Source organism: Rhinichthys klamathensis, unplaced genomic scaffold, assembly GCF_029890125.1.
Source record: "Rhinichthys klamathensis goyatoka isolate OS25496 unplaced genomic scaffold, OSU_Roscu_1.1 h1tg000348l_1, whole genome shotgun sequence".
NCBI lineage: Eukaryota > Metazoa > Chordata > Actinopteri > Cypriniformes > Leuciscidae > Rhinichthys > Rhinichthys klamathensis.
Window position 1 is genome coordinate 74,666 of NW_026606860.1, and position 27,961 is coordinate 102,626.

Consider the following 27,961-nt stretch of genomic DNA (forward strand, 5'->3'; position numbering starts at 1 on the left):
AGGGCCGCATCCATGCATTTTTGCGCCTTAAAGGTTAATAGTAAACTAACTTGGGCTGCTGCATGTCCTTGGAGGAGGCTCAAACCTAGGCTCGGCTTGAGCTCCGAGTTAAAATCCCCTATGGAATTGCGCATAAGAGGATAGAGATAATTTACTGGAGGAGATGAGGAGGAGGAGGGCTGCTGGAAGAATTTGTCAATGGGATGACGTGGGGTCTGCTGCTTATAGTACAGTCGTAATAATGATTTACAGGACTGAATGTTTAGGCTCCTCCCAAACCTACATTTGGAACTTAATTTTATTAATAGAAAACCTTCTATGAAGGAACATGCATATCTCCAGAACATTGCGTTTATGATTATTACTGTCCATTATTAGCTTTTGCATTTTGTACCATTTTATGCATGCTTGATGGTAGATCCAGTTAATGCAACCTCCTCTACCACGATTGGTATCTACAAATGTTAATTTTGATGATCTAAATGATCGTGTATATTATATGTTGATACCAATGCAACATATTCGTATTACAAGAATCTTTAATAGTTTCTGCATCAACACCCAATCCAGTTACATATGCAAATTGCCATACTGAAGACAAAGAGTTGTAAACTTTCCCTCCAAAAGCACAGTGAAATCAGAAGCACTGTGATCTGCAGATATTTAATTGCTGTCTGTGAACTGAGCTCTTCTGCACAATAAGTAAATACAAGTAAGCAAGATTGTTTTTTGCTTTCCCTTCTGCTTTATTTGTTTTTGTTTTTTATGGTCATCAAGTTATAGTTATAAATCTTCCCACTGCTTCCTTTTTCTGTCTAGTCTGAGACTTAAACTGCACTGCTGCAATAAATCCAAGAACACCATCATCAAGGGATGTGTGGAGAAATGTGGTATGACTTTGGACAGAAAAGGAAGTTCAGAAGAGAAAAGAAAACAGCAGCACAGAGAAATGTTTGCACGCAAGGTTAGTCAACGTCAGTGTTTAGCAGTCTCAGAGGGTGTGATATATGATTCTTGTTACTGTGCCTATGTGTCATTACTTAAGTGTTTGAGAGTAATGGAGCTGCAGCAGCGTTTTTCTGTGTGTATAAATGAATATGAAGAGAGAGACACAGAAAACAGGGAGACACAGAAAAATGATGCTGTTAAAACAGAAGACATTTATCAATCTCTTCAGTACCCACCTGCAGACCAGGGAACTATTAATACAACACTGTTCTCAGGTAAGACAACAGAGGATGGGTGAATGGAATTTATGGAGGGATGGAATTCAAGCAAAATGTTCACAATCAGTGTTTCTGTATTAATCACTATTAATCTCTACAGAGTTTTCTGAAAGGAAGTTTGTGTTTTTACTGTTTGCTGTGAACATACTTATCTCAACCATCATCCTTACTATTGTGGGCCTAAATTGTAAGTTTCATGACACAGCATTTGAAAAGTATTGAGGTTCTAATTGAGAAAAACAAAGTTTTGTGACAATAATGGTTTAAATGTAGTTTGACAAAATATTTAAGAATAACATGCTTTTCCACCCCTTAGACTCTCACAACAAAGAAACACTACCAATAAAAGGACAAAAAGGTTAGTTTAATTTTTTTTATTAACTGATGAGAAGGAACTAATTTTCAGCATGCATGTGTGAAACATCTGAACTGAAGGATAAACTGTTTCACACATTGTCGTTGTGGGTTTTGTGTCATGTGATTCCCTGGTTGTCAGGTGATCCTGCCATGTGTCTTGTCATTTGTTAATCGTCTGATCATTGTTCGCAGGTGTTCCTTGTCTGGTAATTAGTCTGTGTATTTAAGCTTTGCCCTGTGTCTGTGTCTAGTATTTAATGTTTCTTGAAGGTTCTTGTTTTGAATTCCATGCCACGTCATGTTTTTGTAATCTTGTCTTGTTCATTAAAGATGCATTTGGGTTCACTTCAACTTGCCTCCAGGATTTAATCGTAACAGTTACATTTATGTGTCTAAATGTAGTCATGGTGAAATGAAGCTTTGTGAAGCAATGAGGCTTTCCCTATGGCGTTATTCCCCTGTCAAATGTCGAGAGCGCATTATTGTAGCGCGAAATTACATTATTATAATGCGCGAGCGTGAATCTCTCTGCTCCCGCGCGGAATATGATGTGCCGAGCGTGAATCTCTCTGCTCGCTCTCAGATACACTTCTCTTGTAAGAATTCTCTCTCTGGGCTGAGTGGGCTCGCTCAGAGAATATGCCTGCACTTAAAACGTGTTCAGTGCAATCGCGAACCTCTCCTCTTCCCCAGCTAACAATTTTAGGTTATAAGAACGTTTTCATAACGTTCCCATTAAGTTATAAAAACGTTATTTCTGAATGTTCTAGGGAATTTCAAAAAGTTCAGTTTTTTAGACGTTGTATTAACGTTATTTCTTGGTTATAAGAACATTCAATTCTCCCGTTATGTAAACGTTGTATTAATGTTATTTCCTGGTTATAATAACGTTAGAACGTTAAATTCTCCCTTTATATAAACGTTGTATTAACGTTCTTGCTTGGTTATAAGAACGTTATTCAAACGTTCAATTCTCCCATTATATAAACGTTCTCTTAATGTTTGTCTAAGATAATGAAAAACGTTTCATTCAATAAAAAAACATTAAGAAAGGTTTTAATAATTATTAAAACCTTTCTTAATGTGTTTTATATAACAAGGTAGCCTATATAATAGGCCTAGCCTATATGAAGAACCTAAAACAAGAACTTTCAGATTTTAAAATTAAGATAATTTTTTTTAAAAAGACCCATGAATCATGTCTATAATATGTGTAATGTAGTCCACTGAAGTCGAGTTGAATTGAACCCAAGTAGGCCTAGTTTATTCCAATAAACCGATTTGGGTTGAAGTGACCATATGAAATTAACATGAACATAAACTTGGACTAAACTCACCAACAATGGTACAGGGAACAAAGCTAGACAAGAGACAATGAGAAGACAAGGACAAGGATTATGACCAAAAACAACCAATGACATTCACAAGTTAAAGTTCATTTAATTTATACAGCTCATTTTTACAACAGCCACTGGCTGGCCAAAGTGCTTTACAGAACAGCAGAAAAAAAGGGGAAAAAAACCCTACATAACATATGGAATAGCAATTTCTGATTGGTTGTTGCCGTTTTGACAGCGTTTATGCCAAGAGCAAAGAGACAGAAATCGAAGAGAAGAGTAGTTAGGCATTCGCGAATGCACGGGACACAGTCTAAGCACATACACGCTTACTTTAAGCGAAGAGGAGAGATTCGCGATTGCACTGAACACGTTTTAAGTGCAGGCATATTCTCTGAGCGAGCCCAGAGAAAATTCTTACAAGAGCAGCGTGTATCTGAGAGCGCACGCCAATAATGCGCTCTCGACATTTGACAGGGGAATAACGCCATATTTCCCCTCAAGTGAAGTGTCGCCTATCGTAAATTGGTTCATTACTCGAAGCTTTTCAACACGGTGCACACTACATCTTGTGGTCAAAAGGTGGAAAAGCTACCTTTCCCAATTTTTTTATTTATTGTCTTATGGGGAGTTGTGTAATTGAAGAAATTAAAGATTTTTTACTAAGGAACAGGACTTGTTCAACAGTGTGAGGGCTAAGTCTATTTCTTTTTTTATTTACTACTTCCCCTGCGTTTGAGAATATTCTCTCACATGGGACTTGATACGACCTGAAAATGCTGCCAGACTTCCGAACGGCCTCTTTTCGCTGACTATAACGAAGCGCATGACACTCGAAACCTGATACAAGCTTCGAGTTCGAAGCATCGGTGCCGAACGTCACATCACTATCTAAATGTTCACACATTTGATTGTTCTTAATTTTGGTTGTGTTGTTCATCTTATGAGCTACAACTGAAAACTGAACTGTTAAAATCGCTCTTGTGTGGTTTTGCTCTAAAAATGTCCTGGCATGGCAACGAATATTAATACAAAACAATTTCTGTCAACTATACAGATACGTAATACTGAATGTTCTTTTTTTATCTTTCAGAAGTGTGGCTTCTCTATGACAATGTGTTTTATTTGTTCTGGAGTGACAACGGTGACTGCTACGCTGCTGAGAGCTTCTGCTCTAAGAGGAATGCCAGCCTTGCCATGTTATCTGTGTATAACAAGGTGCAGCAACTCATCCACTTCTCTCTCTTTTTCTGCATAAGTAGTACACTATTATTTTAATTTAGCTGATTTAGGAGAAGAATTAGAAACTGATGCAAAAACAGAATGGAAAACAATGCATTAACAAACAATACCAGTAGCAGTGGAATAAAAACACAATATTTAACAATGCCTGTAACATAAAATGTTTTAATAAATGTTTAAAAACAAAATCCAACATGAAATAATAAAGTGAACACTACTGTACATGAGAGTAAACAGAATTAAAACCGTAATTATATTATTATATTTAGATGATGTCTGATTCTGAGACTGGGTTGCACATTTGACTGGTTCATAGCCTACTGAATCCATCATTTTACCTCATAAATTGCATTATTCAAGTTAATATAGCTGAGTAGGTGTAGCAGAGAGGGTCTGAGAGTGGCTTAAAGTATTCTATATTACTAAATTTAAATGAATTAAAAGTGAACTTTGTTGCACATGTTCTTGAATGTTGTCTGTGTACATGGGCAGGTCTGGTTGATGTCTAGAACCAATGGAAAACAATTTCTGGTGTCAAAAGCCTCATTAGACGGATCTGGAGACAGTGCTTCTTCATTTGGGGTAATGCACTTTTGTTTTAATTTTTTAATTAATTAAAATTTTAATTATAGGCCTACTATTTTTAATTTAATTATTTTAATATGAATTATATGTGTTTAAATTTATATTCTGTGAACATAATTGTGATACATTTCCATAAAAATATATTTCTGACTATGTTCTGGTTGTGCCTCAGGATAATGCTGATGATGAGTGTGGCATCATGACCTCTGATGTTGATACGGATCATGGAGAAGGATTTGTGTGTGAGAGAGTAGGGAACTCACTTCTTCACTAAAGATGGCCTGAGAGCTGAAACGTTTGTGCTTTTCCGCTTGTCTAAAATAAAACAACAGAAAAACACTGAATTCTGAGTGCGAATAGTTTCATTTTAGTGAGGGAACCCATATTCAGAGCTAATTTGCAGACTTCGAATTTTCATGAATTTGATTTGAGATTCGCATCATCATATTCATCCGTACTTCTACCCCTACCCCTTTTCTGGTGATCCTTGTCTTCTCGAGCAGCACTTGTCCTCGTAACTCCATGAATTTTGAATTTAAGCTGAGCAAATATGCATGTGTAGGCTACTTGTCTTGATCTATCTTGTTTTTAAAATAATATTTTCTACATTGTTTATATTATGAATTTTTACTTACAATGAACTTTTCATATTGTTTCTTGCTGAATTTTGCTATCCTTGAATGTATAATGTTTAATGCTTTATTAATTTGTGCAAGGCGAAACTCTTAAGAATAGGCTCACTGTATTGTCTTCAGAAGTTAGAGATAAGAGGTTGTCTCTCTTCAAGGCTTTCAATTACTGTTATTTGTTTTTTGGCAAATGGAATTAGGTAGATCTTTGTCTATGAGTAAAGTTATTCAATAAATTCAGTTAATTTCTTATGATCACTTCACTTGGTTTATTGTATCTATCTCCTATCCTGCTTCTGCCCCAAGGCTGGCAAAAGAGTTAAGGTGATAATACACCGGGCAACTTTTTGAGCAATGTTGATGGGCAATGTTGCCGTCAAAGGGCATCCGGATGAGACACAGGGCCCACGACCCATCTAAATTATCCAGATATAAAAGTATTGCCCATATTCAATGGGAAAGTCTCCAAGCAACAATCGCTCGGCAAGATTGCCCAGCAACATTGCTCAAAAAGTTGCCCTGTGTATCATCACCTTTAGGCTATCTTTATAGGCTAATTCCTCAAGGTAGGCCTACATTTAGACGGATTTAAACTAGGCTTAATGCTGGGGCCACACCACAAGATATTTGGGCCGATTTCTCCCCTTCCGACAATCCTAAATGAAGTCCCGATTAGCTTGATGGTTCTATAGATTATTTTATCAGATTTCCCTGTGGTGTGAGGTGTGTTAACAGTGACCGAACCTGCTCGCAAGAACGTCGGAGCCGCCCTGATCTCGAATCGTAAATATTCAACATGTTGAATATTTCCGATCAGAAATCCTGATGTGTGGGGGGAACCCCCAGGACAAACCTATGGGACAAACGCGCACTAGGCTACTCTTTTGATTGTCAGGTGGAACGAAACGATATCCAATCAGAAAGCGGGTTGACATAAGAAAGCACAAACGCGGTCATGGCGCAGCACAGAGTAAAATGCTTCTTCTACTGTCTATGGTAAAATGGTGATATCAGAGAAGGAGGATCAGCTTGTCTATTTGTGGAAATGTTTTGTCAAAAACATTCCAAACACTACCATAGCAATTTCTTCCTGCCTATCGTCCGCAATGTTTATTCTGAAGTCTCGAGAGATTTTGCGAGATTTCCCGTTTACACAGTCGGAACTCTGGATGAAAATGTGTTTATGTTTGTCTTCTACACCCAGGGGCGTAGAATTTAGTAGGGACGCTAGGGACGTGTCCCTACCAATATCCAGTGACACTGATGTATCCCTAGCAATAATTTCGATCAAAACTTAAAATATATTTATATATTGATGTCCCCATCCCCACCAATTTCGAAATCAAACCTATGCCACTGGGTACACCACACTATAGGAGCAAAACGGTTAAATATAGCATTATTTGTCCTCATGTTTGTAGTCTCTCACAATTTAAAAATCTTATAAGATTTTAAATTTATTTTGGTGTGGCCCCAGCATTATGAAAAAACCTGATAGAAGTCGCATGAGAGTTTTATCCTGGGGTTTAGCGCCCCCTTCCTGTAATGTTCTGAAGTGTTGAACTGTTTTAACCGTTAATTGTTGCAATTAAATAATAACAAAAGGTAAATCTAACTAGTAACACCAGCTGGTATTCTCACTTTAATTTCTAATTAAAATAATGTTATTATAGCCACAGTGTTTATGTTTTAGTGTTCTTGGATGTTCTCCATCCAAGACGAGCACGTTATCTGAGGTGATCAAAAGAATCAAACAGCGCAACAGAGCAGACTATTAATCAGGTATAATACATACAAAATCTTTTTGTTGTTGTTGTTGTTTGTTTCAGTTCACTATAACGTTAACTATTGTTCTTTCAAAAGAAGTGGCGTATGCAGCTATTAAAACAAGCTTGCAGCGCTACCGTTTCAGCATTTTCTAATGTAGCCTAACTAACTTAGGGAAACTAAGTTTCACTTACCAGATTTAAGTATCAGCAGCAAGACATTGTTCATGAGTTTGTGTTAGCTTATTCCATTTCTAATCGATAGTCTTTGCTAGGGATGGAATCAGGAGATTCTCTGTCACGGTGGCTGAACTCTGATATTTTCATCGTGTTTGTGGTGTTGCTGTTGCTCCTATTGCTGGTCATCTTTGCTGTATGCTGGCTCATGAGACGACATCACACACAGAGACCAACAGAGTATTAAAACATACACAAACGCATATGCCTTCACACATAGCTATGTTTGTTTACTATAAACACAATATTAATCCCACTTCACCTTAGCCTACAGGTGCTCATTCCTGTTCCTGGTGATCCTGCAGAGTTCAGTTCCAGTACTGGTCCAACACATCCGTTCTTTAATTATCAAGTGTTCCTAAATATCTTAATTAGATAGTTATAGATAACTGGAGTTAAACTTCGATGGAAGGTAGATCTCCAGGAAAAGGATTGAGCGCCCCTGCCATTTATGCCAATTCTCGCTGACGTTATGATTGACCTTGCTCTCTTCTTCTTAAGGAAAATGGCTGAAATAGAGATTACTCCAGTTGATGATGCAGACTTGGGGAACTCTGCCAGATTCACCCTGAAGATTGTGACTGAGCAGACACATGCAACAGAGCTTGTGGAGATGTTAACTCGTAGAGGTTGCTCTGTTGAGGTTTCAGATCGCCATAGTAAACCCTCTGGCTCTGCTGTTAAAGATGATGACAACGATCAAGATTACACTGATGCGTTACAGAATATATAAATCATTGTGTAGTTTAGGATTTTTTTTTAATCACAGCATTTAGTTTTCTTGAATTAATTCAATTCTAAATATATAACTATGTAAACAAGTTAATTTGTTATTTTGTGTGCAACAAGAACATGGACTGAAAGAGATAACTTTTTCTATTTTTATTATTGGACACATGAGTTTACTCATGGGCTCCAGCATCCCCACAACCCTAAACAGGACAAGCGGTTTGGAGATTGGATGGATAAGTCTAAATGCTTCAAATATGCAGTATCTGTAACTTGAACATGACAAAATGAGGCTGTAAAAATGTACAATGTTACATTTTGTTGGAGGATTTAATTGGCTATCAATACAGATACACAATCAAACTAATGTATTCAATTAGATTAGGGTTCAATGGCATTGGTGAAGATCAGGAAAGTACATGAATATGAAACAATTCGTCTGTGCAGAATTTGAACTGGAATTTTGTCAGCCTTTTGTGTGTTTTTTTTGTTGTTGTTTTTTTTCTCGCTTTTCAGAGGATTGTACAGGTTTGATCTTTTCATCCTGTTTCCACAGCTTGTGTTTTCAGGACTTGTTTTCAGTGGCTTCTTCTGCTTCTGAAGAAGCATTCACTCTTTTCTGAAGATTAAGTGTAAAAACAAAAACAGTGATCTAATCTGGCTTTTTAGATATTAACCATAACAAATTAGTAAACAAACTTACTAATTAGTAACTTACTTTGCCGCTATCTACTTTTCTGGTGAGGAATAAATAAATAAAAACATGTTATCAGCATGTTAATCAAATACGCATGCAGCCACATGTAACATGCATTAATGTAGAAAATGGAGACTTTAAAGTGATTAAAGTTGTGTAATTGTAACAAAAAAAATTAAAAGGCAGGGCAGTTTGTTTCTAAAACACTTTTTTCCCAAATTTGTTTAAACTGTCTTTATATACCAATACATATCTAAAATGTAAGTATTCTGAAAAGGAGAGTATAAAAATCGAGTGTCTGTAGTCCTCTCAGGGCTGCAATAAACACAGCTACTCTTTCCATTCGGAAGGAATGCAATGATTGGCTGGGCGACTGTCACTCTCCCTCGCTGCCATGGCTACCACCCCTGCTGCTACAGGAGCTGCCCACATGCGCACACCCGGTTGACTCGCTCATTTCGAAAGAGGAGAGGCACGTACCGGCCGGAAGCTAGGAAGTCTCACAATTATGGCAGAGAAAGAGCAGTCAAAATTCCCAGTACCACCTGTACCTGCATATACAGTCAGCGCAGGCAAACAAGGGAAAAAAAGGTGATGTCACTCCATGCACTGCGCTCCTCTATGCTCGGCGCTGGTAAACGCGTCCTCCAGCTGAGCGGTCGGCATCATGCGTTCATGTGTTTTGGGGGTGTGGCTTTGGAAGGAGCCCAGAAGGGAGGGGGTGGGAGTTTCTCTGTTGGATACTTTCAAAATCCAGCAGTTTTCTGCTAGTTTCTCAAACTTACCCTGCCTTTAAGCTGAGAAAAAAAAGCAATCTTCATGTAATGCTTGCTGATGAAATGCAAACATACTTGTGATTTCAACCACTTAACTGCATCGTCATAAGCGTCATTTTTCATTCCGTTTACACTCTAGTAATCCTTTATCCTAAAAGAACAGACAGTCCTCCCTTTCCACAAATTGACTTCTGTCTGACACAATGCAGGGTCAAATGTGTGATGAAGCACCACTAAAATGGCTGGCTTATTGTCTACAGAGAGTAAGAAAGAGTAGACAACTGTCAATTATCATATAACCATTTTATATGAAGGAATAAAATGCAACCTCTTCTGTAAACCATTTCTTATGTCTCTGTGCGTGTGACATATAAGGCCAATGTCAGTTCCACTGCGTAAAACAACTGGAAAGAAAACTAAAGTAATAGCCTTGTCAAAATGTCTTTCATTTGCCTTTTTTGATTAAAGGATCAATCTTCTTTTTAATTTTTGCTCATGAATATATTGGGAACTTCACTGCAGGTGATTATCTCTGGACTACTGTTAGCAATATTTATCACTCTGTAGGGGTCACTTTTAACACAGTTAAATAAGGCAGAGTAGTGTTGCCTCCACATCTCAGCAATATTATCAACCCCAGACACCCCCTCCATCACACATGGAAGCAATGTATTGGCCCTGTTCAGGGCTCTCACCTCCTTCCAAAAGCCATTGACATCCTTAACCCTTAATTTCTCAGCCATTGAATTTGCTCTCATAGTTTGTTCATGTTTACCAATGTAACGGATGGCATATTTGAGTTTAGTGCTGGTAAGCTTTTTATACTCAAGGATCGGACCATTTCTAGGTCTGCCTGCCTACACCCATGCCTTAAATGCTACCCTAGCTTCTGCATGATGAGCCTTGACATGCCTGTTCCAGCCTGGCTTAATGTTGGTAGTTTTAACAGGTAGTATAAGGTATGGTCTACTAGCCTCATACATTGCACCCACAACACTGTCATCATACATGGCAGAGACGGGGTTTCATGATGGGAGATATCAATACAGTTCACATCCGAGCACATAATAGCCTTTTTAGGTAAACAAGTATCCCTGAGAAGGACCTCAGTTTTCATACAGTATGTCAAGAGATCTTCATTTGTGAATCTGGCCCAATCCACTTTAATATTGCAACTATCATTCACCCCCTGGATCAACTCAGGCAGACTTTCCACATCAAGCTTCATAGCACATGGCACATGGTCTGACATGGATGTCCCATATAGAATTTTTATAGATTGCAAGATTGCATGGGCATCAGCAGTGGTAATACAGTGTGGTCAAGCCATGATGTTGTGTGCCAGGCTTCACTTATATAAGTTATAGCTATCTGCAGGAAGAAGCAGTTGGCTAGACAGTATGAGGTTGTTATCCTCACAAAACGGTACTAAATGTCTTGCAAACAGAGACTGGCTGTCTGTAAGGTCTGCGTTCATATCCCCTACAACACAAACACTTGTGTACTGATTCTCCTGAATAAAGGAATTTTTAAAGGCAAGCCTATTTAAATATAAATCTTCATTCTGCGAACACTCATAAGGTGTATATACATTTAAAACCTGTCCTGTAATCTGTAATGTGTGCCTTATCTGAATTTGCCTTATATGGGCTTATTTAGATAGGGCAGACATGGAACCCATGGACAAAAGCATATAGGGCCTATATGTTATCCCCACCATGAAATGTTGACTGGTGCTGAAACTGCAGTCTGCAGGATAGGCCTACTGCTTATAATTGAACCATGCAGAGATTATAGCACTGTATTTAAGACTGTGATTCACCGCTGCTCAGTAACGCACCATCCTTGAAACATATTGCGGCATGAAGTTACACAGAAAGACTTATGAATAAATTAACGTAATGAATCAAAACTCGAAAATGATACATATTCACACAAAGTGAAATAAACCGTGAACCGCATAATATGCATGTGCAAAGCTGAGTTCAATCAGCGACATTATGCCAAAATAAGAAATGAACCCTTGTGCATCAATTAAAAAAAAGTTACACATAGGTCCATAGTGGACAAAAATGTCTGTGTCAAAAAACTTGAAGCTTGGGAGCACAGACTTAAGTTTGGTTCAATTTAAAGAAGATCCGTGGCAGATTATTGCTGAAGTAAAAAAAAGTAACCAAAAAAAGTTATATAGGTTTAAGTTTATGGAAATTAGTTTTGAACATTATTTTATATAAAATGTATATTTTATGAAACATGTTGAACTCTAAAACGGCTAGAAAAACAAAGCCATAAATCGAAACAAGTTCCAAATTTGAGGTTGATTATATCTAAAAAAAATTAGCTGTCAGTAAGATTTTGTTTGTGCATTTTCCCCACTGGATGCCAGAAAAACTCCATGGGTGCACACAGTGGTTGGATTTGTTATTTTCAGTTGAGTCTTTCTCTCTCATATATTACAAACACACACACATATTTTTTTTATTACACACACAAACCACACTCTGACATCCATACCAATACACCCACACAATTATCGTTGCATAATTTATCCAATTGGCTCTATAATATGCTGAAGCACAAAACAGGAATAAAGCGAGTATTTGCTTTATAGGCCAAACCTGAGAAAATGGGGCCATCTGGTAAAAAAAATAGTAAAGATTTACATTTTGAAGCGAAGCAACAGAATGAAAGCCTCTTAACAAAGATTGTATCATTTTATACTTATAGGATTAAAAATGCAGTTTTAATTGGTTTCAATGTGGACATTTTTGTCCAAAAGGTGCTGAGGAACTATTTTGTGGACTACCTAGTGCAAAAAAAAAAAGATTTTTTTTAAAGGAAATGGGGGTGAAATAGTAAAATTACAATAAAAATACACACCTGTGCCAAATGCAGTTAGCATTCAAAACCGCAAAGTGATAAAAAAAAATGAAAACGACAAAAATGTCCATAAGGGTTAAATAACTAGCTATAAGAAGCACCTTAAGCCTAGTTCACACTACATGATTTTAAAACGTCGGGCTGAACTGTCCGGTTCACACTACATGACTTACTCTCTGTGAAATCAGGAGTGTTCAAGTTGTTGAGCTGTTCACACCACACGACACAACGTGATTGATCCGCAACAGGAGGTAACGCACTACACGAGTTGACAACAACTCTGTCACCCAACGATTCAATCTTGTCTACAAACCACGTTTTGTCACAAAAAATCACGCGATAAAACGAACCGGAAATGACGCGAAACATCACGCGCGCTAATACCCAGCGAAGAAGACGAAGACCCATGCCTTGCTCTGATTGGCTGTAGCTCATGACATCACTGAGGTTGAGTCGGGCGACAGCTCTGGATATCTAGCATGCTAGATATTTTTCTAGGCTTAAAGCCTAGTTCACACTACAGGATTATAAGCCCGATTTAAGCCCGATTTGCAAATCGTTGAGCTCGCCGACAGGTCAGGGTGTTATCGCGTGCAAATCGCGGGAGATTAGCGGGCGATGAACGCTCGCCAATCTGTTAGTATGAAAGAGCCAACAACGCATCAAAGACGCTCGCAGACGCGTCGCCGAGCCCAGAAAAATATCTAGCATGCTAGATATCCAGAGCTGTCGCAGGACTCAAGCTCACGTGATGTCATGAGCTACAGCCAATCAGAGCAAGGCATGTTCGCGTGTTGTGTTCTTCTTCGTCTTCTTCGCTGGGTTTTGGCGCACGTGCTGTTTCGCGTCATTTCCGGTTCGTTTTATCGCGTGATTTTTCCAAGGGGGTAATTCATCAGCCGGAAGTTGAAGCTGCCGGGGCCGCCATTGTAGCTGGCTATCACCTGCTGTTAGCATCCCATTGACTCCCATTCATTTTGGCGTCACTTTGACAGCGAATAACTTTACATCTGAGGCATCCAAAGACCCAATTTGTCCATTATTTATTTCTTAAGAAACGGGACAATGGATAAAAGGCTCCATTCCTTTGTATCTTACGTTATGGTCCCGTAGAAGCCGTTTTTTGTAAAAATAGGCTAACGATTGCGCCATAACCACGGGACGCTCTGTCGCACAGTAGAGAAATTACCGTATAGACAGAAGTAGAAGCTCGTAGGCAATCGTTTACTGTCTATGAGGCAATCGGGTGGACATGGAGGCATAAAGTCAAGGGAGAAGCCCATAGATAGAGAGTTCATAAAAGCAACGGGACAAAATATTTCAACAACAGATTTGTTCAGATTTCAATTCTGATTCATTTCGGCACAGCTACTAGAAGGTCAGAACGGCTGCTCACATGACCTCTACGTCGTCAAGCTCAGTTTGAGCCTGCGCAGTGCGCTTGGCTATCAGGAAGTGAGTGCTTTTATGGGCTTCAACTTTCTCCGTTGAAATCTATGGGGTCGCTGTGTCCATTTATTTTACTGTCTATGGATTTTTCGTGACAAAACGTGGTTTGTAGACAAGCTAGAATCGTTGGGTGACAGAGTTGTTGTCAACTTGTGTAGTGCGTTACCCCCTGTTGCGGATCTATCACGTTGTGTCGTGTGGTGTGAACTATAGCTCAACAACTTGAACACTCCTGATTTCACAGAGAGCAAGTCATGTAGTGTGAACCGCACAGTTCAGCCCGACGTTTTAAAATCATGTAGTGCGAACTATAGCTTACGCTTGCCAAATGAATAACGACTGTTTGAAACTTTAACCTTTATCTTTTTCAGAGCTCTTTCGCTAGCCCTTTTGCACTGCAAACATCGTTAGTTACATTCACTACAGTAAACAATCAAAGCGGGCGGTGTTTTTTTTTTTTTTTTTATGATTATTTCACAAGTTCACACTTACATACAATTAGAGGGGGTAAAGTTGAATGCATATTTGGCGTGTTGTCCGGGGGAGGGCTCCGAGCTCGGAGTTCGGCCCGAACCCAGAGTAGGCTACTCCCCAATGTAAGTAGTAGTTAGGACTAGAACTGTGGCGAAGGGGCGGTGGAGGGGTGCTGCTAAAGTTGAGTCTATAGCCTATATGCACCTCTTATAAAGGAGGTGTCAGGAGGAAACCCAAACTTGTGACCTCTGAGAAGGACTGTAATTAGGGTTGATACAAAATCCTCAATCTCCCCAGGTTGTCCGGTCAGAACAATAATGAGGACGAATTTTACACTCTCATGCCACTCTTTAATGAAACAGTTTGACATAGACGATGTGAGTTTTGTTCATGGTTTCTAAAACAAACAAAAAATGGACTCATGAATAATCATTATTCATACACAATTGTAACAGCTAATGCAATTATATTATGAAAGAAGATTTCGATATCACTACAATGAATATAATATAACAATAAACATTATGTCTTAAAAGTGCAAAATACTATACAACTGGTACAAATGGCAAATACAATACTGTCTTGAATTGTACAGACATAAATGATTAAACTGCCTGGATGGCTGAAAACCACCAAAAAGAATAAGCTCAGTCCTATAACATTTGGCCGAGAAGGGGTTAAATCGCGCCACATCCGAAAACATGCAGAGAGCGCATGCTGGTTTTGCGTGATCAAAGTTAAAGCCTACGATGCGCACATCCAAAATAAAACACGGTGAAATCGCTCTAAACACCATCAAAGAAGTGAAACTATCATGTAGTCTAAATTTGGTTTGGTTATTTAGCTCCAATAATGCATACATCGATAGGCAAAGTAAAAATGTAAGGAATAGTACACATACTACATTAATCTAAGCAAGGAACAGACAACAATATTTACATAAACTCACATTCTCATGGATGCATGAAGCAGAACTGAAGAATAGAGATATTTCCCTCTAGATAGCGGATTGGAGATGGAGCGAGTGTCTCCGATGAAAGTTACGTGCATAATGACAACAGTCAGGGGTTACGCTAGTGGAGACTGTCTGATTGGTGGAGAAAACAAAGGGGATTGCTGATTGGCCTAACTGTTGCTGGGCACGTGAAAAGTGGAAAGTGACACTAAAGTAAACTAGATAACTTATTATAACACAAACACAAGATAAAGTCAGAACCTTATTAACAGCCGCCCCCAACTTTGGGTAGCAAAGTTGAACATGAATCAGTCAGGAATGTCTCGAGGAAGTGCAGGTAGCTTGATGAGTTTGGCGACAGGTCTGGTGTAGGATTTGTCTTTGATCTGGATCTGAGCAACACGAATCCTGCCGTCAGATCCAGGGAAAACGTCTGTGACTTTGCCAACAAGCCACAAGGCACGCGGAAGCTGCTGGTCAACAACAAGAACAATGTCATCAATACGGATGTTCTCTTGGTCTTGTTGCCATTTGGAACGGATCTGGAGGGATGGTAAGTAGTTTCTGATGAAACGAATCCAAAACTGATCCGCTAAGACCTGACAGTGTCGCCATCTGCGGCGACTGAGGAGCTCTGTCCCTGAGTAAACAACCTGCGGAGTAGATGGGTCCAGCCGCCCCATCAGCAGCACATTTGGAGTGATTGGATCTGGGTCTGCCACATCAGAAGAGGTGTAACCAAGCGGTTTGGAGTTGATAATGCTCTCCACTTCTGTAAGGATGGTTCTGAGGACCTCCTCGGTGACCGTTTGTGATCCCAGTATGGCATGCAGCGCTGACTTGATGGTGCGGATTTCTCGCTCCCAGGAACCACCAAAATGAGGGGCACTAGGTGGGTTGAAGCGGAAATGGATTTGCTGGCTAGCGAGTTGTAACTGCAGAGCTGGGGCAAGGGAGTGGAAGGCCTCTTGAAGTTCTGAGCTGCCACCTTTAAAGTTTGTACCTTGATCGGACAGCAATTCGTGAGGCTTTCCCCGTCTGGAGATGAAACGGCGTAGACTCATGAGGAACGAGTCAGTGTCCATGCTGGCCAGCAGATCTAGGTACACTGCATGTGTGGTGAGGCATTTGAATATTATGCCCCATCGCTTCTCATTGCGCCTCCCTATTTTAATGACGAAAGGACCAAAACAGTCCATACCAGTTGAGTAGAAAGCTGGATGGTGTAACCTTAGACTGGAAGGCGGGAGGTCGGCCATTTTGGGGATAATGGGTTGGCTGCGCCACTTGCGGCACTCTGGACAGCGGTGTTGCTGTTTGCGGATAGCCTCTCTGCCTCGCAAGATCCAAAACCTTCTGCGTAGCTCGGCGAAGACTCTCTCAGGGCCTGGATGTGCAAGCTTGCTGTCGTAATCAGCAATGATCAACTTTGTGATGGGATGATGAGGGTCTAAGACAAAGGGATGCAAATTGTCTGAACTGAGGGATTCACAGTGTCTTAGTCGCCCCCCGACACGGATTAACTGAGTCCCTGGGTCGTATTCTGGGGCCAAAGTGATAAGCCTACTGCTGGATGGAATGGGCTTTTGGGAGGAGATGAGAGCAAACTCCTCTGGAAAACAGTCACTTTGCACTTGTCTGAAGAGAGAGAGTTCAGCTTGTCTGAAAGACTCAGCTGTGGGTTTAGAGTCTGTGGCCGCCCCGTGACATGCTCGAACTGTGGCTTCCAGTAGCTCTTGGAAGCTGTTAAACTGGCTAGTGTCAGGTAAAAGTGGATGAAGGGGAGTAGAGATGACGCCACAAAACTTCGCTTTGCGCAGCTCTGCTGAATCATCAGGGCATGTAATGTCTGGACAGGAAGACCAGGTTGACTCACTTTCATGAAGGAAGGCAGGTCCAGATCTCCAGCGGCTGTGACTCTGGATCTGTGAGAGGGTCAGTCCGCGAGTTATATCGTCAGCAGGATTCTCACTGGATTGGACGTAGCGCCATGAGTGGCTCTCAGTTAATTCCTGGATATCCGCAACTCTAGCACCAACGAACACCTTGTAGCGGCAGGAAGGAGACAACAACCAAGCCAATACGGTGGTGGAGTCGGTCCAGTAGGTGACGGAGGAGATGGAGATTGTGAGCTCTCATTTCAGGACTGCACCAAGCTGAGCTCCGAGGTGGGCAGCGCAGAGTTCCAGCCTCGGAATGGACTGCTGGCGGACAGGAGCAACACGGGAACGGGCCGCTAGGAACGCTACCTGGACATCATCATCGGCGCTGACAGTACGCAGGTAGGCGACCGATCCGTAGGCCCTCTCTGAAGCATCTGAGAAAATGTGGAGGCTCTGGGAGGCCGCTGGGAGGTCAGTGTCTAAGTGGACATAACAACGTTTGACAGTAATGTTAGGAAGTAATGGAAGTTCACTCACCCACGCCTGCCACAGCTGGAGCAGATCCTCGGGAAGATGAGGATCGTCCCAGTCCCGTTTCTTTCCCCAGAGGCTCTGCACCAGGATTTTGGCCCGAGTGGTGTAGGGAATGAGCAGCCCTAGAGGGTCATATTGTTGAGCTAGGACTCTGTAAATGTTGGGCATCGTGGGCTCAGATTGCTTTGTGTGGCGAAGGCGATAGGTGAGAGTATCTGTTCTGCAGTGCCAGTGCAGCCCGAGGGTCCGTTCTGGGGGATCTGCACCCTCCATTGATAGCCACAGATCTCTGCTCTCGGATTTGAGTTCAGGTGGCAGATGACTGATGATGTCTGGAACGTTGGTGGCCCATTGACGCAGCTCAAAGCCACCTGATTGGAGCAGAGTCTGAAGTTTGCAGACGAGCTGCTTTGCTTCTGAGATGGATGGGAAACTTTGAAGAAGATTGTCTACATAAAAACAGTTCTCCACTGAAAGCCGAGTATCTTCATCAAGACTGCTGTGCTCAATGACGTGCTTTTGGAGGGCAAAGGTCGCGCAGCAGGGACTGCAGGTGGTGCCGAAAGGGAGCACCTGCCACTGGTAGACGTCAGGCTTGCTGCTGCGGTTCATGTCCCTCCAGAGGAAGCGTAGGAAGGGCTGATCCTCAGATAGGAGGCGGACCTGATGAAACATGCCCTTAATGTCGCTGCTCACCGCAGTGGGATATTGCCTGAAACGGAGCAGGACACCAAGGATACTGGAACCTAGGGTTGGCCCTGGAAGTAGATGTTCATTCAGGCTGGTGTTTTGGAAGGTGAATGAGCAGTTGAAGACGATGCGGTCTTTGCCATTGTGATGGACCATGTGATGTGGGATATACCATGATTGCCTGCTCTGATCTTCAGGTGATGTGAGCTTCTTGATGTAACCCGAATCCACCAATTTATTGATCTCTTGGCTGTATGATGCAGCCTTGGCTGGGTCTTTGGCGAGACGACTCTCTGTGCCTCGTAGGTGACTCAGGACAGCTTCCTTTGGGGCACTGAGAGGAGGAAGACCTTCCTTCCAGAGCAGTGGGGTGGCGTATCTCTGCACGTTGTCGATGTTAACTCTGACTGTCTTCTCCTCCAGCAGTTTGATGGCCGCATTATCCTGTTTTGACCTGGTGATGAGCTTTTCATTCCGATAGGGAAGAATGTCCATCTCCCATAATCTGGACACGTGACTGAGAAGGTCAGTAGAGGAAGTGGGAGTGCTAATATGGAGACACTGGGGGGTGGAGGTCTGGTGCAGCAGGACTTTGGCAGGCCCTTGCAGAGTCCAGCCGAGACGAGTTTTCAATGCTGCGGGGCCCCCTGGTGGACCTAGGTGCACAGGCTCAACTGGAGAGAGAAGATGGGGGTAGTCTGAACCAATGAGGAGAAGTGGCTGCGCTTGGCTGATTGATTGTAGCGGTAGGCCTCTCAGATGACGATACATTTTCCGTAGGGCCTCAACAGGATGAGAATGCTTGGAAAGGCCAAGCCCTGCCGCAGTGAAGGCTCCGTGGATGCGAAATTGTTTCTGAGGGTGGGCAGATGAGGATATGGAGAATGACACTGACTTTCCTGAAACAGTCTTGACCTCTTGACGGATAGTTCTGAGCGCCAAATCCTCACTCTGTCCCTTGAGATGTAGCTTTTGAGCGGCATTGTGAAGCAAAATGGTGCGTTCAGAGCCATCGTCGAGGATGGCGTAAGTCTCTAGTCTGTGTTTGCCATTGTGGAGAAGAACTTTGACCATCTTCAGCAATACACAGCTACTCCTAAGGTCTGGATCGAGGTAATAGGTAGCTGGTTGTCCAATCGCTGCTGTTGAATGGGCTGATTTGGTTGCAGAAGTGTTGACCTCATGCAGTATATCAAGGTGTGTCTGATTACACTGCTGGCACTTAGCCTTGAGATAGCACTGAGCAGCAAGGTGATTTCTGCCACATCTCCAGCAGCGCATGCCAGTTTTGATCCATGACACTCTCTGATCAGTGGAAAACTTCTTAAACTCTGGACACTGATTGAAGTAATGTTGAATATTGTCACAAAAGGGGCAATACTTCTTAGGTTTCTCAAGTTTAGTGCTGACGTGAGGTCGAACTTGTGATGCAGACTCAGGTGACTTAGGAGAAGGATCAGAGCCAAGCAAAACGGTGGTAGGGCGTGCACTGGACTTCTGCAACTTGGGCTTGAAGCATTTCTGGTATTCGTCTCGTGGAGACCGTGAATGGTAAGGTTGATAGTCCTCATCCTGAACGCGGACCTCGTATTCAAGCCAATTAGAGAAGTGCACCAAAGTAGGTATCGGAGTGCGGATGGGGTCTATGTAACGCTTGAATTGTGCTCTGAGTTCATGCGGCAACTTGGACAGAAGTCGTGAAGTGTGTGACCCGCAATCCAGCTCAGCCTTGCCCTCCTTGCCTAGTTGATCTAACATACCGACCAGAGCTCTGACTTTGAGGCCGAAGAGGCGAAAACTTCGACTGTCCCCACTCCTGATTGGAGGCTCGGCCAGGACTTCATTGATGCGCTGCAGGGCTAGTTTGTGAGGTTGCCCATACATTTCAGTCAGTGAGGCCATTGTCTTCGAGTAGGGAGTTGGACTATTACTGTAGGAGTCTGCAATAAGGAGCGCGTCTTCGAACTTGAGGTGATCAACTAGTATTTGGTATTTGAACCGCTCAGTTGCATCTCTGGGCAAGAGGTTGTCAAGCGCTATCTTGAGGCGGGCATATTGACGTGGATCATCATGTGTGAAACATGGAATGTCCGGCTTTGGCCCTCTGTATGTCCCCTCCACAGAGTATGTATTGTAAGGGAGAGTATACGGCTCTACATACGCTGGAGTAGACTGAATCCCTGCCTCATATGAAGGTAAATATGACACCGGAGTCGGCGGAGGGGGTAGCGGCACTTCAGCTGGAGGTGGAGGAGGTAGAGGCTCGCTCCAGAGAGGAATTGGTACAGTGTCAGGCCAGGGCGGAAGATCATCCACTACTGCTTGAAGATTGCGATTAGGAGTGGATGTTCTCTCAGGAAGTTGATAAGGCATATATGAGGTGGAGCTGTCCTCAAACTGACTAGAATGCCTTGGATCGAGATGTTGAGGCTGAGGCGCTGATCTCAGGGATAGAGAATTGAAGAGGCTTTGCATATCTCGCCTGAGCTGGTTATTCTCCTCTTTCATTTCCTGCAAAGCTGACATGACTGCTTCGGAGCTGAGGTTCTGAGGCGCAGGTCCAACTGGATCTTGAGTGATGACTGGAGCAGGAGGTTGAAAAGCTGCTCCCTCGTTGGAGTGGCCATGGAGTGTGAGAGAAGAAAGACGACGTGGCGGGATATTCACCAGGAAGTCATCGAGGTAGCGAGGCCGACGGATATCACGGCGCGGACGAGTGTGATCCATTGTAGAGCTGAGGAAACTGAAGATCCGGCTCGAAGGACCATATAAAGGAGGTGTCGGGAGGAAACCCAAACTTGTGACCTCTGAGAAGGACTGTAATTAGGGTTGATACAAAATCCTCAATCTCCCCAGGTTGTCCGGTCAGAACAATAATGAGGACGAATTTTACACTCTCATGCCACTCTTTAATGAAACAGTTTGACATAGACGATGTGAGTTTTGTTCATGGTTTCTAAAACAAACAAAAAATGGACTCATGAATAATCATTATTCATACACAATTGTAACAGCTAATGCAATTATATTATGAAAGAAGATTTCGATATCACTACAATGAATATAATATAACAATAAATATTATGTCTTAAAAGTGCAAAATACTATACAACTGGTACAAATGGCAAATACAATACTGTCTTGAATTGTACAGACATAAATGATTAAACTGCCTGGATGGCTGAAAACCACCAAAAAGAATAAGCTCAGTCCTATAACATTTGGCCGAGAAGGGGTTAAATCGCGCCACATCCGAAAACATGCAGAGAGCGCATGCTGGTTTTGCGTGATCAAAGTTAAAGCCTACGATGCGCACATCCAAAATAAAACACGGTGAAATCGCTCTAAACACCATCAAAGAAGTGAAACTATCATGTAGTCTAAATTTGGTTTGGTTATTTAGCTCCAATAATGCATACATCGATAGGCAAAGTAAAAATGTAAGGAATAGTACACATACTACATTAATCTAAGCAAGGAACAGACAACAATATTTACATAAACTCACATTCTCATGGACGCATGAAGCAGAACTGAAGAATAGAGATATTTCCCTCTAGATAGCGGATTGGAGATGGAGCGAGTGTCTCCGATGAAAGTTACGTGCATAATGACAACAGTCAGGGGTTACGCTAGTGGAGACTGTCTGATTGGTGGAGAAAACAAAGGGGATTGCTGATTGGCCTAACTGTTGCTGGGCACGTGAAAAGTGGAAAGTGACACTAAAGTAAACTAGATAACTTATTATAACACAAACACAAGATAAAGTCAGAACCTTATTAACACCTCTTATCATTGATTGTTGAGTGCTCTCCACCCGTGTTAATTATCTGAACGTGCTTATCCCGAACTTTGTTAATAAAACAGCATTTTGTCTGTCGCTGCTAAATTGCAAACTCATATAAGAGTAATAAAGCTTATAAAAGCATGGTGGCAACATCGATTCTGATGGGTTAGCAATTAGCATGCCTTCTTGTTTGTATTCAAATGTCGCAAACGTTACATTTCTCGTACCTTGTTTGTCCTGCTTAATAGGCCTATTGTTGTTCATTGAAATCTTGAAGGGCAAAATTGATGTTTCACCTCTATAAATGCTGAAACTGTCCGGTGAACGCTTTGGCAGACTGTAAAAGTGCTGTGACTTTAAAACCAACGTCACGCACTTGAAGTCTCACAAATAAAATAACCAGACCAGTCACGGGAATAAAGCTATAGGTAGAAGATGCATTAATCCTGTCATGATGCTTTTCCCCATAATTTGCACAGCAGGGGGAAATTGAATAAACAATAGATTTGCCATCGAAAAAAGGTTTACATCCTGACAAACGCAAGAATTAAAAAAGAAATGGGACAGGGGATGAAAAATATAAATCTGAAAATAACAATGAAATTGCAATCCCATTCATAAATGCATCAGCTAAACTAAAGTGATTGATAAGGTGATTGGAAGTTACTTAGCTGTATACAGTGACTCCAAAATTATTTGGATGCTGAAGCTGTAAAAATGTACTTTTTGCAATTACATTACATAACAAAATATCAAACCAAGTGCCATTTATTTTATGTTTTGTATTGTACAATGTCAATGTCAAACACTGGCCAAAATGAAAAAGTATTTTGAAAAAGTACTGCTTTGATGCAATATGTAACTGTAGAGAAAAAAATATATAACAGGTACAAGTCTGTACAGCAGCTGAGAAACAGTGAAACACCTTGAGAGGTTTAAAATCCCAAACTGCAACTTAGTCAAACATACCTGCATTACTTATTTGTGATGTTCTTGAGTGTGAGGTTTAAAAGCTTTAAACTTTTATTATGAAACTTAAATTAAGTCAGTGTGAGACAACTGCTGCATCGGATTGCCATGTTTGGGCCCTTATTATGCCTACTGCTTTTAAAAGGAATAGTTCACCTAAAAATTAAAATTCAGGCATTATTTACTCAAGATGTTACAAACCAGTAGCCTGTGACTTTATTTTGTGGAACACAAGAGGAGATGATAGACACAATGTCAAGGACTGAGCACCTCGGGGATACCATTCATTTTCACTCTACTGAAGAAGAAGAAGAAAAGCAATTTAAGTGAACTTTGACATTTGTGCTCACAGAAGAATGTAATTGAAAGAACTTAAGGGTAAATAAGTTATAACAGATCTTAAATGTTTGAGTTAACTGTCCCTTTAATAATCATGATTTTCACAACTGAAGTGAAGAGATTAAAAAAAATGTTTGCAGCTGAAAGAAAAAGAGACAATTAGCACAATTCTGTGTTTTGGATTTTGTATGTGGTGACACCAAGTAAGAAAAATAAAAGTAGCAAAAACATAATTTCTGTCAGGACCACTACCGTTAAAGATGATTGAAAAGCATACAGTTTGGAGTGGCGGTATGGTTTGGTTCTGGGCAAGAACTCCCTGCCCATCTATGCAAACATGGATGATGATGAACGCACTACAGCGGAAAAACTCTAAACTCTAAAAACTAAAATGCCTCCTTTTTTTGGGGTGTGTCTGTAACGAGTGTGTTTAATCTATGTTTTTTTTAAAACACAGGCAATATAATCATCACAGAAGCGATTACAGTTAGAAAGAGGAAGTAAACATCTGCTGTAAATTTTATAAACATTTGTAAACCCAGCCAGTATCACAATGAAAGTATTTAATATATTTAACATATAACAACTGCAATGCGTCTAATGTGTAAATAATATGATTTAGGCACTAAATCCAGCATAAACTGAATATTTTTATAGACAGACAGAGGTTACTATAACCTGAACCTCACAGCGATTGGCTTCCACCCGTGTTTTTCTCTTGATATTTGGATAATGTCGAGAGCAGGCCAACCTCTCTTTGATGAGAGTCAAGCCCCAGCATCCTGTGGTTTGGGTCCGGCGGATCATGGGGCTCGCAGGTTGAGTTGGCAGTTGAGGAGTGGGAAACAGGCGGTCTATCACTTTCTCTCGCCCTCTACGTACATCGACTCTGAGGACCCCATTCTGGATCCTGAAGCTTGCTCCGCGATCTCTTCAGACCAGAATGAGGAACTGTCTGTGTCTGATTCTGAGGAGTTGAATGCAGACAGACAGGCGGGTGCAGCAGCAGAGCATTCCTCTCAAGTCAGTCGCATTTGAGCTGCTCTAGGTTGTTACTCGTGCTGTGGTCAAGTTAAACCTGGAGTGGCCTGAAGAGAGACAGGACACGCGGTCCAAACTAAATTAACTCTATCGAACACCTGGCTGAGAGCAACCTCCCCGGCGCCATCTCCCACTCTTCCTGAACCTTCACACTGAGGTGTCTAGGTCTTGGAGGAATCCGTACTTGGCGCGAGTGCATCCGCAGGCCACTTCAACATACTCTACAGTGGTCGGTATGCACGAGTGTGGGGCGGTGCCGAGGTTGGAAGAAACTCTTGCTGGCTATTTCTCCCCCTCAACCGCATTGTTGTGGTGGAAACCCGCCTTACCCACTAAGCCTTGTAGGGCCATTTTAGCCCTTGTGGCATCCCTGGACACCATGCGGTTTTGCAGGCTGACCTGCTTAAAGAAAGTGTACCCCTCCCAGAGAGGGACTCAGGGTTCTATAGGCGGTACTTCATTGTGCCCAAAAGGGGCGGGGGGTTGTGTCCGATTATAGATCTAAGGGGCCTGAACCGTACTCTTTGGACATACAGGTTCAACATGCTTACCCTAAAATTAATTGTGTTGCAAATTCAGTACAAGAACTGGTTTGTGACAATAGATCTAAAGGATGCCTACTTTAACATCGAGATTCTGCCAGAACACAGGAAGTTTCTAAGGTTCACTTTCGGGGGCAAAACATACCAGTATCGAGTTCTTCCATTTGGCCTATCTCTATCCCCACTCACATTCACCAAATGCATGGATGCTGCTCAGGCTCCTTTGTGACTCCAGGGCATCCGTGTACTCAACTACATAGACGATTGGCTGAGGCCTATCTGCAGGACGTGAGTTTCATCCTAGGACCTAGCATTGGTCCTGAGTGTTTCAGAAAAAATGCTGACCGTCAAGGTCGCTCTCTTATAGCATTGACTTCGCATTGGTCCGTGCTTTGAGGATCCATCCACCACTCAACCCAGTACCGTAAGTCCTCTCAGCTCCTCATCTGCTTTAGTGTCCGCAATAGAGGGAAGGTACTCACCAAGCACTGACGCTATCTCCCTCTCCTATGAGGCGTCCAGAATGGCTTTGCCTCTATGAGTCAGGTCCCACTCAACTAGAGGTGTTGCATCTTCCAAAGCCCTTGCTAGGAGTGCACGTTTGCAAGATGTTTGTGCTGTGGCAGGATGGTCCTCTCTGCACACATTCATCAGGTTTAATAGTCTGAATTTGGATTCAACCCCAGGGTCCCAGGTCTTTCACGGTTGATCCGGTATTTGCCCGCGCTCACAGCTATTTGTGCAGAAACACAGCTCTGTGGAGCAGGCATTGTCCAGTGGCATGGCGACATCGGGTATTGTATATGTAAAGCTTATTCAGGTATTAGCAACATACTTGTTGCTCAAGGCTATCTCGGTATAAACAATAACCGAATGAGCTTGAGGCAACAAGCATGTTGCCAATAATAACCAGAAAGAATGTCTTAAGCAACTATCCCCAATTCCTTTTGAGTTGACTGTTTTTCCGCCCGCAAAGTTTGGCAGTCTAATTAGTTCCTGAGCAATCTCATGATTACATTCATTTCTTTTCCTGCATTTCGATCATTGTTTAGTCTATTACTTATTGTGAATTCTCGATATCCAAAGCTGCTGATAATACTGTGGTGCCTTGTGTAGGTGCTGTGATAGGCATTGTATTCCTATAGGTAGACATGGATCAGCTGAGCGTCAGCTGATGCAAGCTTGACTAACACGACCTGCCAGAACTGACACTGTCTCAAATGGCACACTTAATATATAAGATATGTTCAAGTTGAACTAGGCTTCCACCAATGGGCAAGGTCTTCAGTAGCAGGCAGGAAGGAATTGAAAACGGAGATGTGAAGTTGGACACTTTCTGCCTCCCGTAGTGACACTTGTATTTTATGAAAGATGAAGGGGATTAGATGCAATATTTGTCAAATACACAGACATTTCAGACGTTTTCATGTAGCAACAGAAACACTTTTCATTCAATACTTGAATGTACTCCTTAATGCAGTGTCTGTATGTACAAGAAAAAAATGTCAACAATATTCAATTATGAATACAGTGGGGTCTATATTTTTCAATATAAATGGGTCTATATTCTACAGTTTTATTTTGATAAACATGACACAATGTAACATTAAGATTACACGAAAAGAGTTTTTACTGTTATAAAAATAAGATTTTGTCAGCATTAGTGGAACTGCAGTTGGCAGAATAAACATGAACCACACATAATTGTTGTCTTCAGAGTCTGGCCAATAAGGAATAAGGTGTGTCGTCATCAAAGCTTGTGCAGCCGATCTGGGGCAACTGCAGAGCTGTGACACGGCTTTGGTGCCAATGGTCCTGTCCCAAATGGCACACCTTATATGCACTTTCGGTCTTGTGGACTTACAATTGCTGCTGTGTGCGGGTGTCCGTTAAGTACACGAGACTGTAGGGTGTCCCATTTGTCATTTTAGGTGCTTGCGAGCACCCCCTTTGCGGTCAATATGCTCGATGCGCTGCCCGCACTGAAGCGGCAGACATTTTCCCAACAGTCAAAGCTGCATTACGTCACAAAAGTGCGGACTAGTAGGAAGACTCCGAGTGTTTATGGTGCCATTTGGGACAGGCCCAAGCAAAGTCGGACAAACTTTCTAACCAGAATCCATTGCATTTTTTAAGGCACCAATCGGCTTGAGTAGTGCTGCATTAATTCAAACTCACCCATACACTTACGGTCTTGTGGACTTACAATGTCCAGCGTGTGCGCGTGGGACAGGACCACTTGATTTACACTTGATTTTAAAAACTATTCTCGCTGGTTGTCAACTTATTTGCATTCATAGTCGGCAAATGTAATTAAATTTGTCTTACCTTGTTTTTCTTGCTGAATATTGCTAGAAATCTTAAAGAGTGAGATTATTTCAGTACCATAAACGCTGAAAACATCTGTGTTTGAAAATGGCAGAATTTCAAAGTAAAAGTAACTTTTAAACTTACATCACATTACCATTTCAAAACTAAACTAGAACGCACATTTGTAGGCATCTGTCTACACGGCATAAGTAGGCTATATTATAGATAGGCTACATGGTATTATAAACATTTACCAATTCTGTTGAAAAATAAATTTTAACAGATCAGCCACTGCTTCCCCTGCACTGGTCTGTGAACACGGACAAACGAAAACCTACAACAAATTAAAAGGCCCATTTCTGATAGAACATTGCTCAGCCAATCAAATTCAAAGAATAAACTGTTGTTCAACTGTTATTTTCACACATTTAACAGTTATTATACCCGTCTCCTGCAATCTCTTGTAGTCACATTAAAGACATTTCTGCTTCTGCATGATATATCCATAACATACAAGCAAATATTGC

At 41.6% G+C, this 27,961-nt stretch overlaps 2 protein-coding genes across 2 annotated transcripts; both read left to right on the forward strand.

Moving 5' to 3' along the window:
* The first annotated feature begins 987 nt into the window (after positions 1 to 987).
* On the forward strand, positions 988 to 5,291 carry LOC130068914 (uncharacterized). The gene is made up of 6 exons (XM_056232556.1): positions 988 to 1,223; positions 1,327 to 1,413; positions 1,543 to 1,584; positions 4,014 to 4,138; positions 4,655 to 4,744; positions 4,920 to 5,291. The coding sequence occupies exons 1-6, from the start codon at positions 1,058 to 1,060 to the stop codon at positions 5,019 to 5,021; spliced, it is 612 nt and encodes a 203-aa protein (XP_056088531.1). The 5' UTR covers positions 988 to 1,057; the 3' UTR covers positions 5,022 to 5,291.
* A 2,074-nt stretch (positions 5,292 to 7,365) lies between these two features.
* si:dkey-111e8.4 (uncharacterized protein LOC793802 homolog) lies at positions 7,366 to 8,237 on the forward strand. Its single transcript, XM_056232563.1, has 2 exons — positions 7,366 to 7,559; positions 7,881 to 8,237. Exons 1-2 carry the CDS (start codon positions 7,420 to 7,422, stop codon positions 8,110 to 8,112), a joined length of 372 nt encoding a protein of 123 aa, XP_056088538.1. The 5' UTR covers positions 7,366 to 7,419; the 3' UTR covers positions 8,113 to 8,237.
* The last annotated feature ends 19,724 nt before the right edge of the window (positions 8,238 to 27,961 follow it).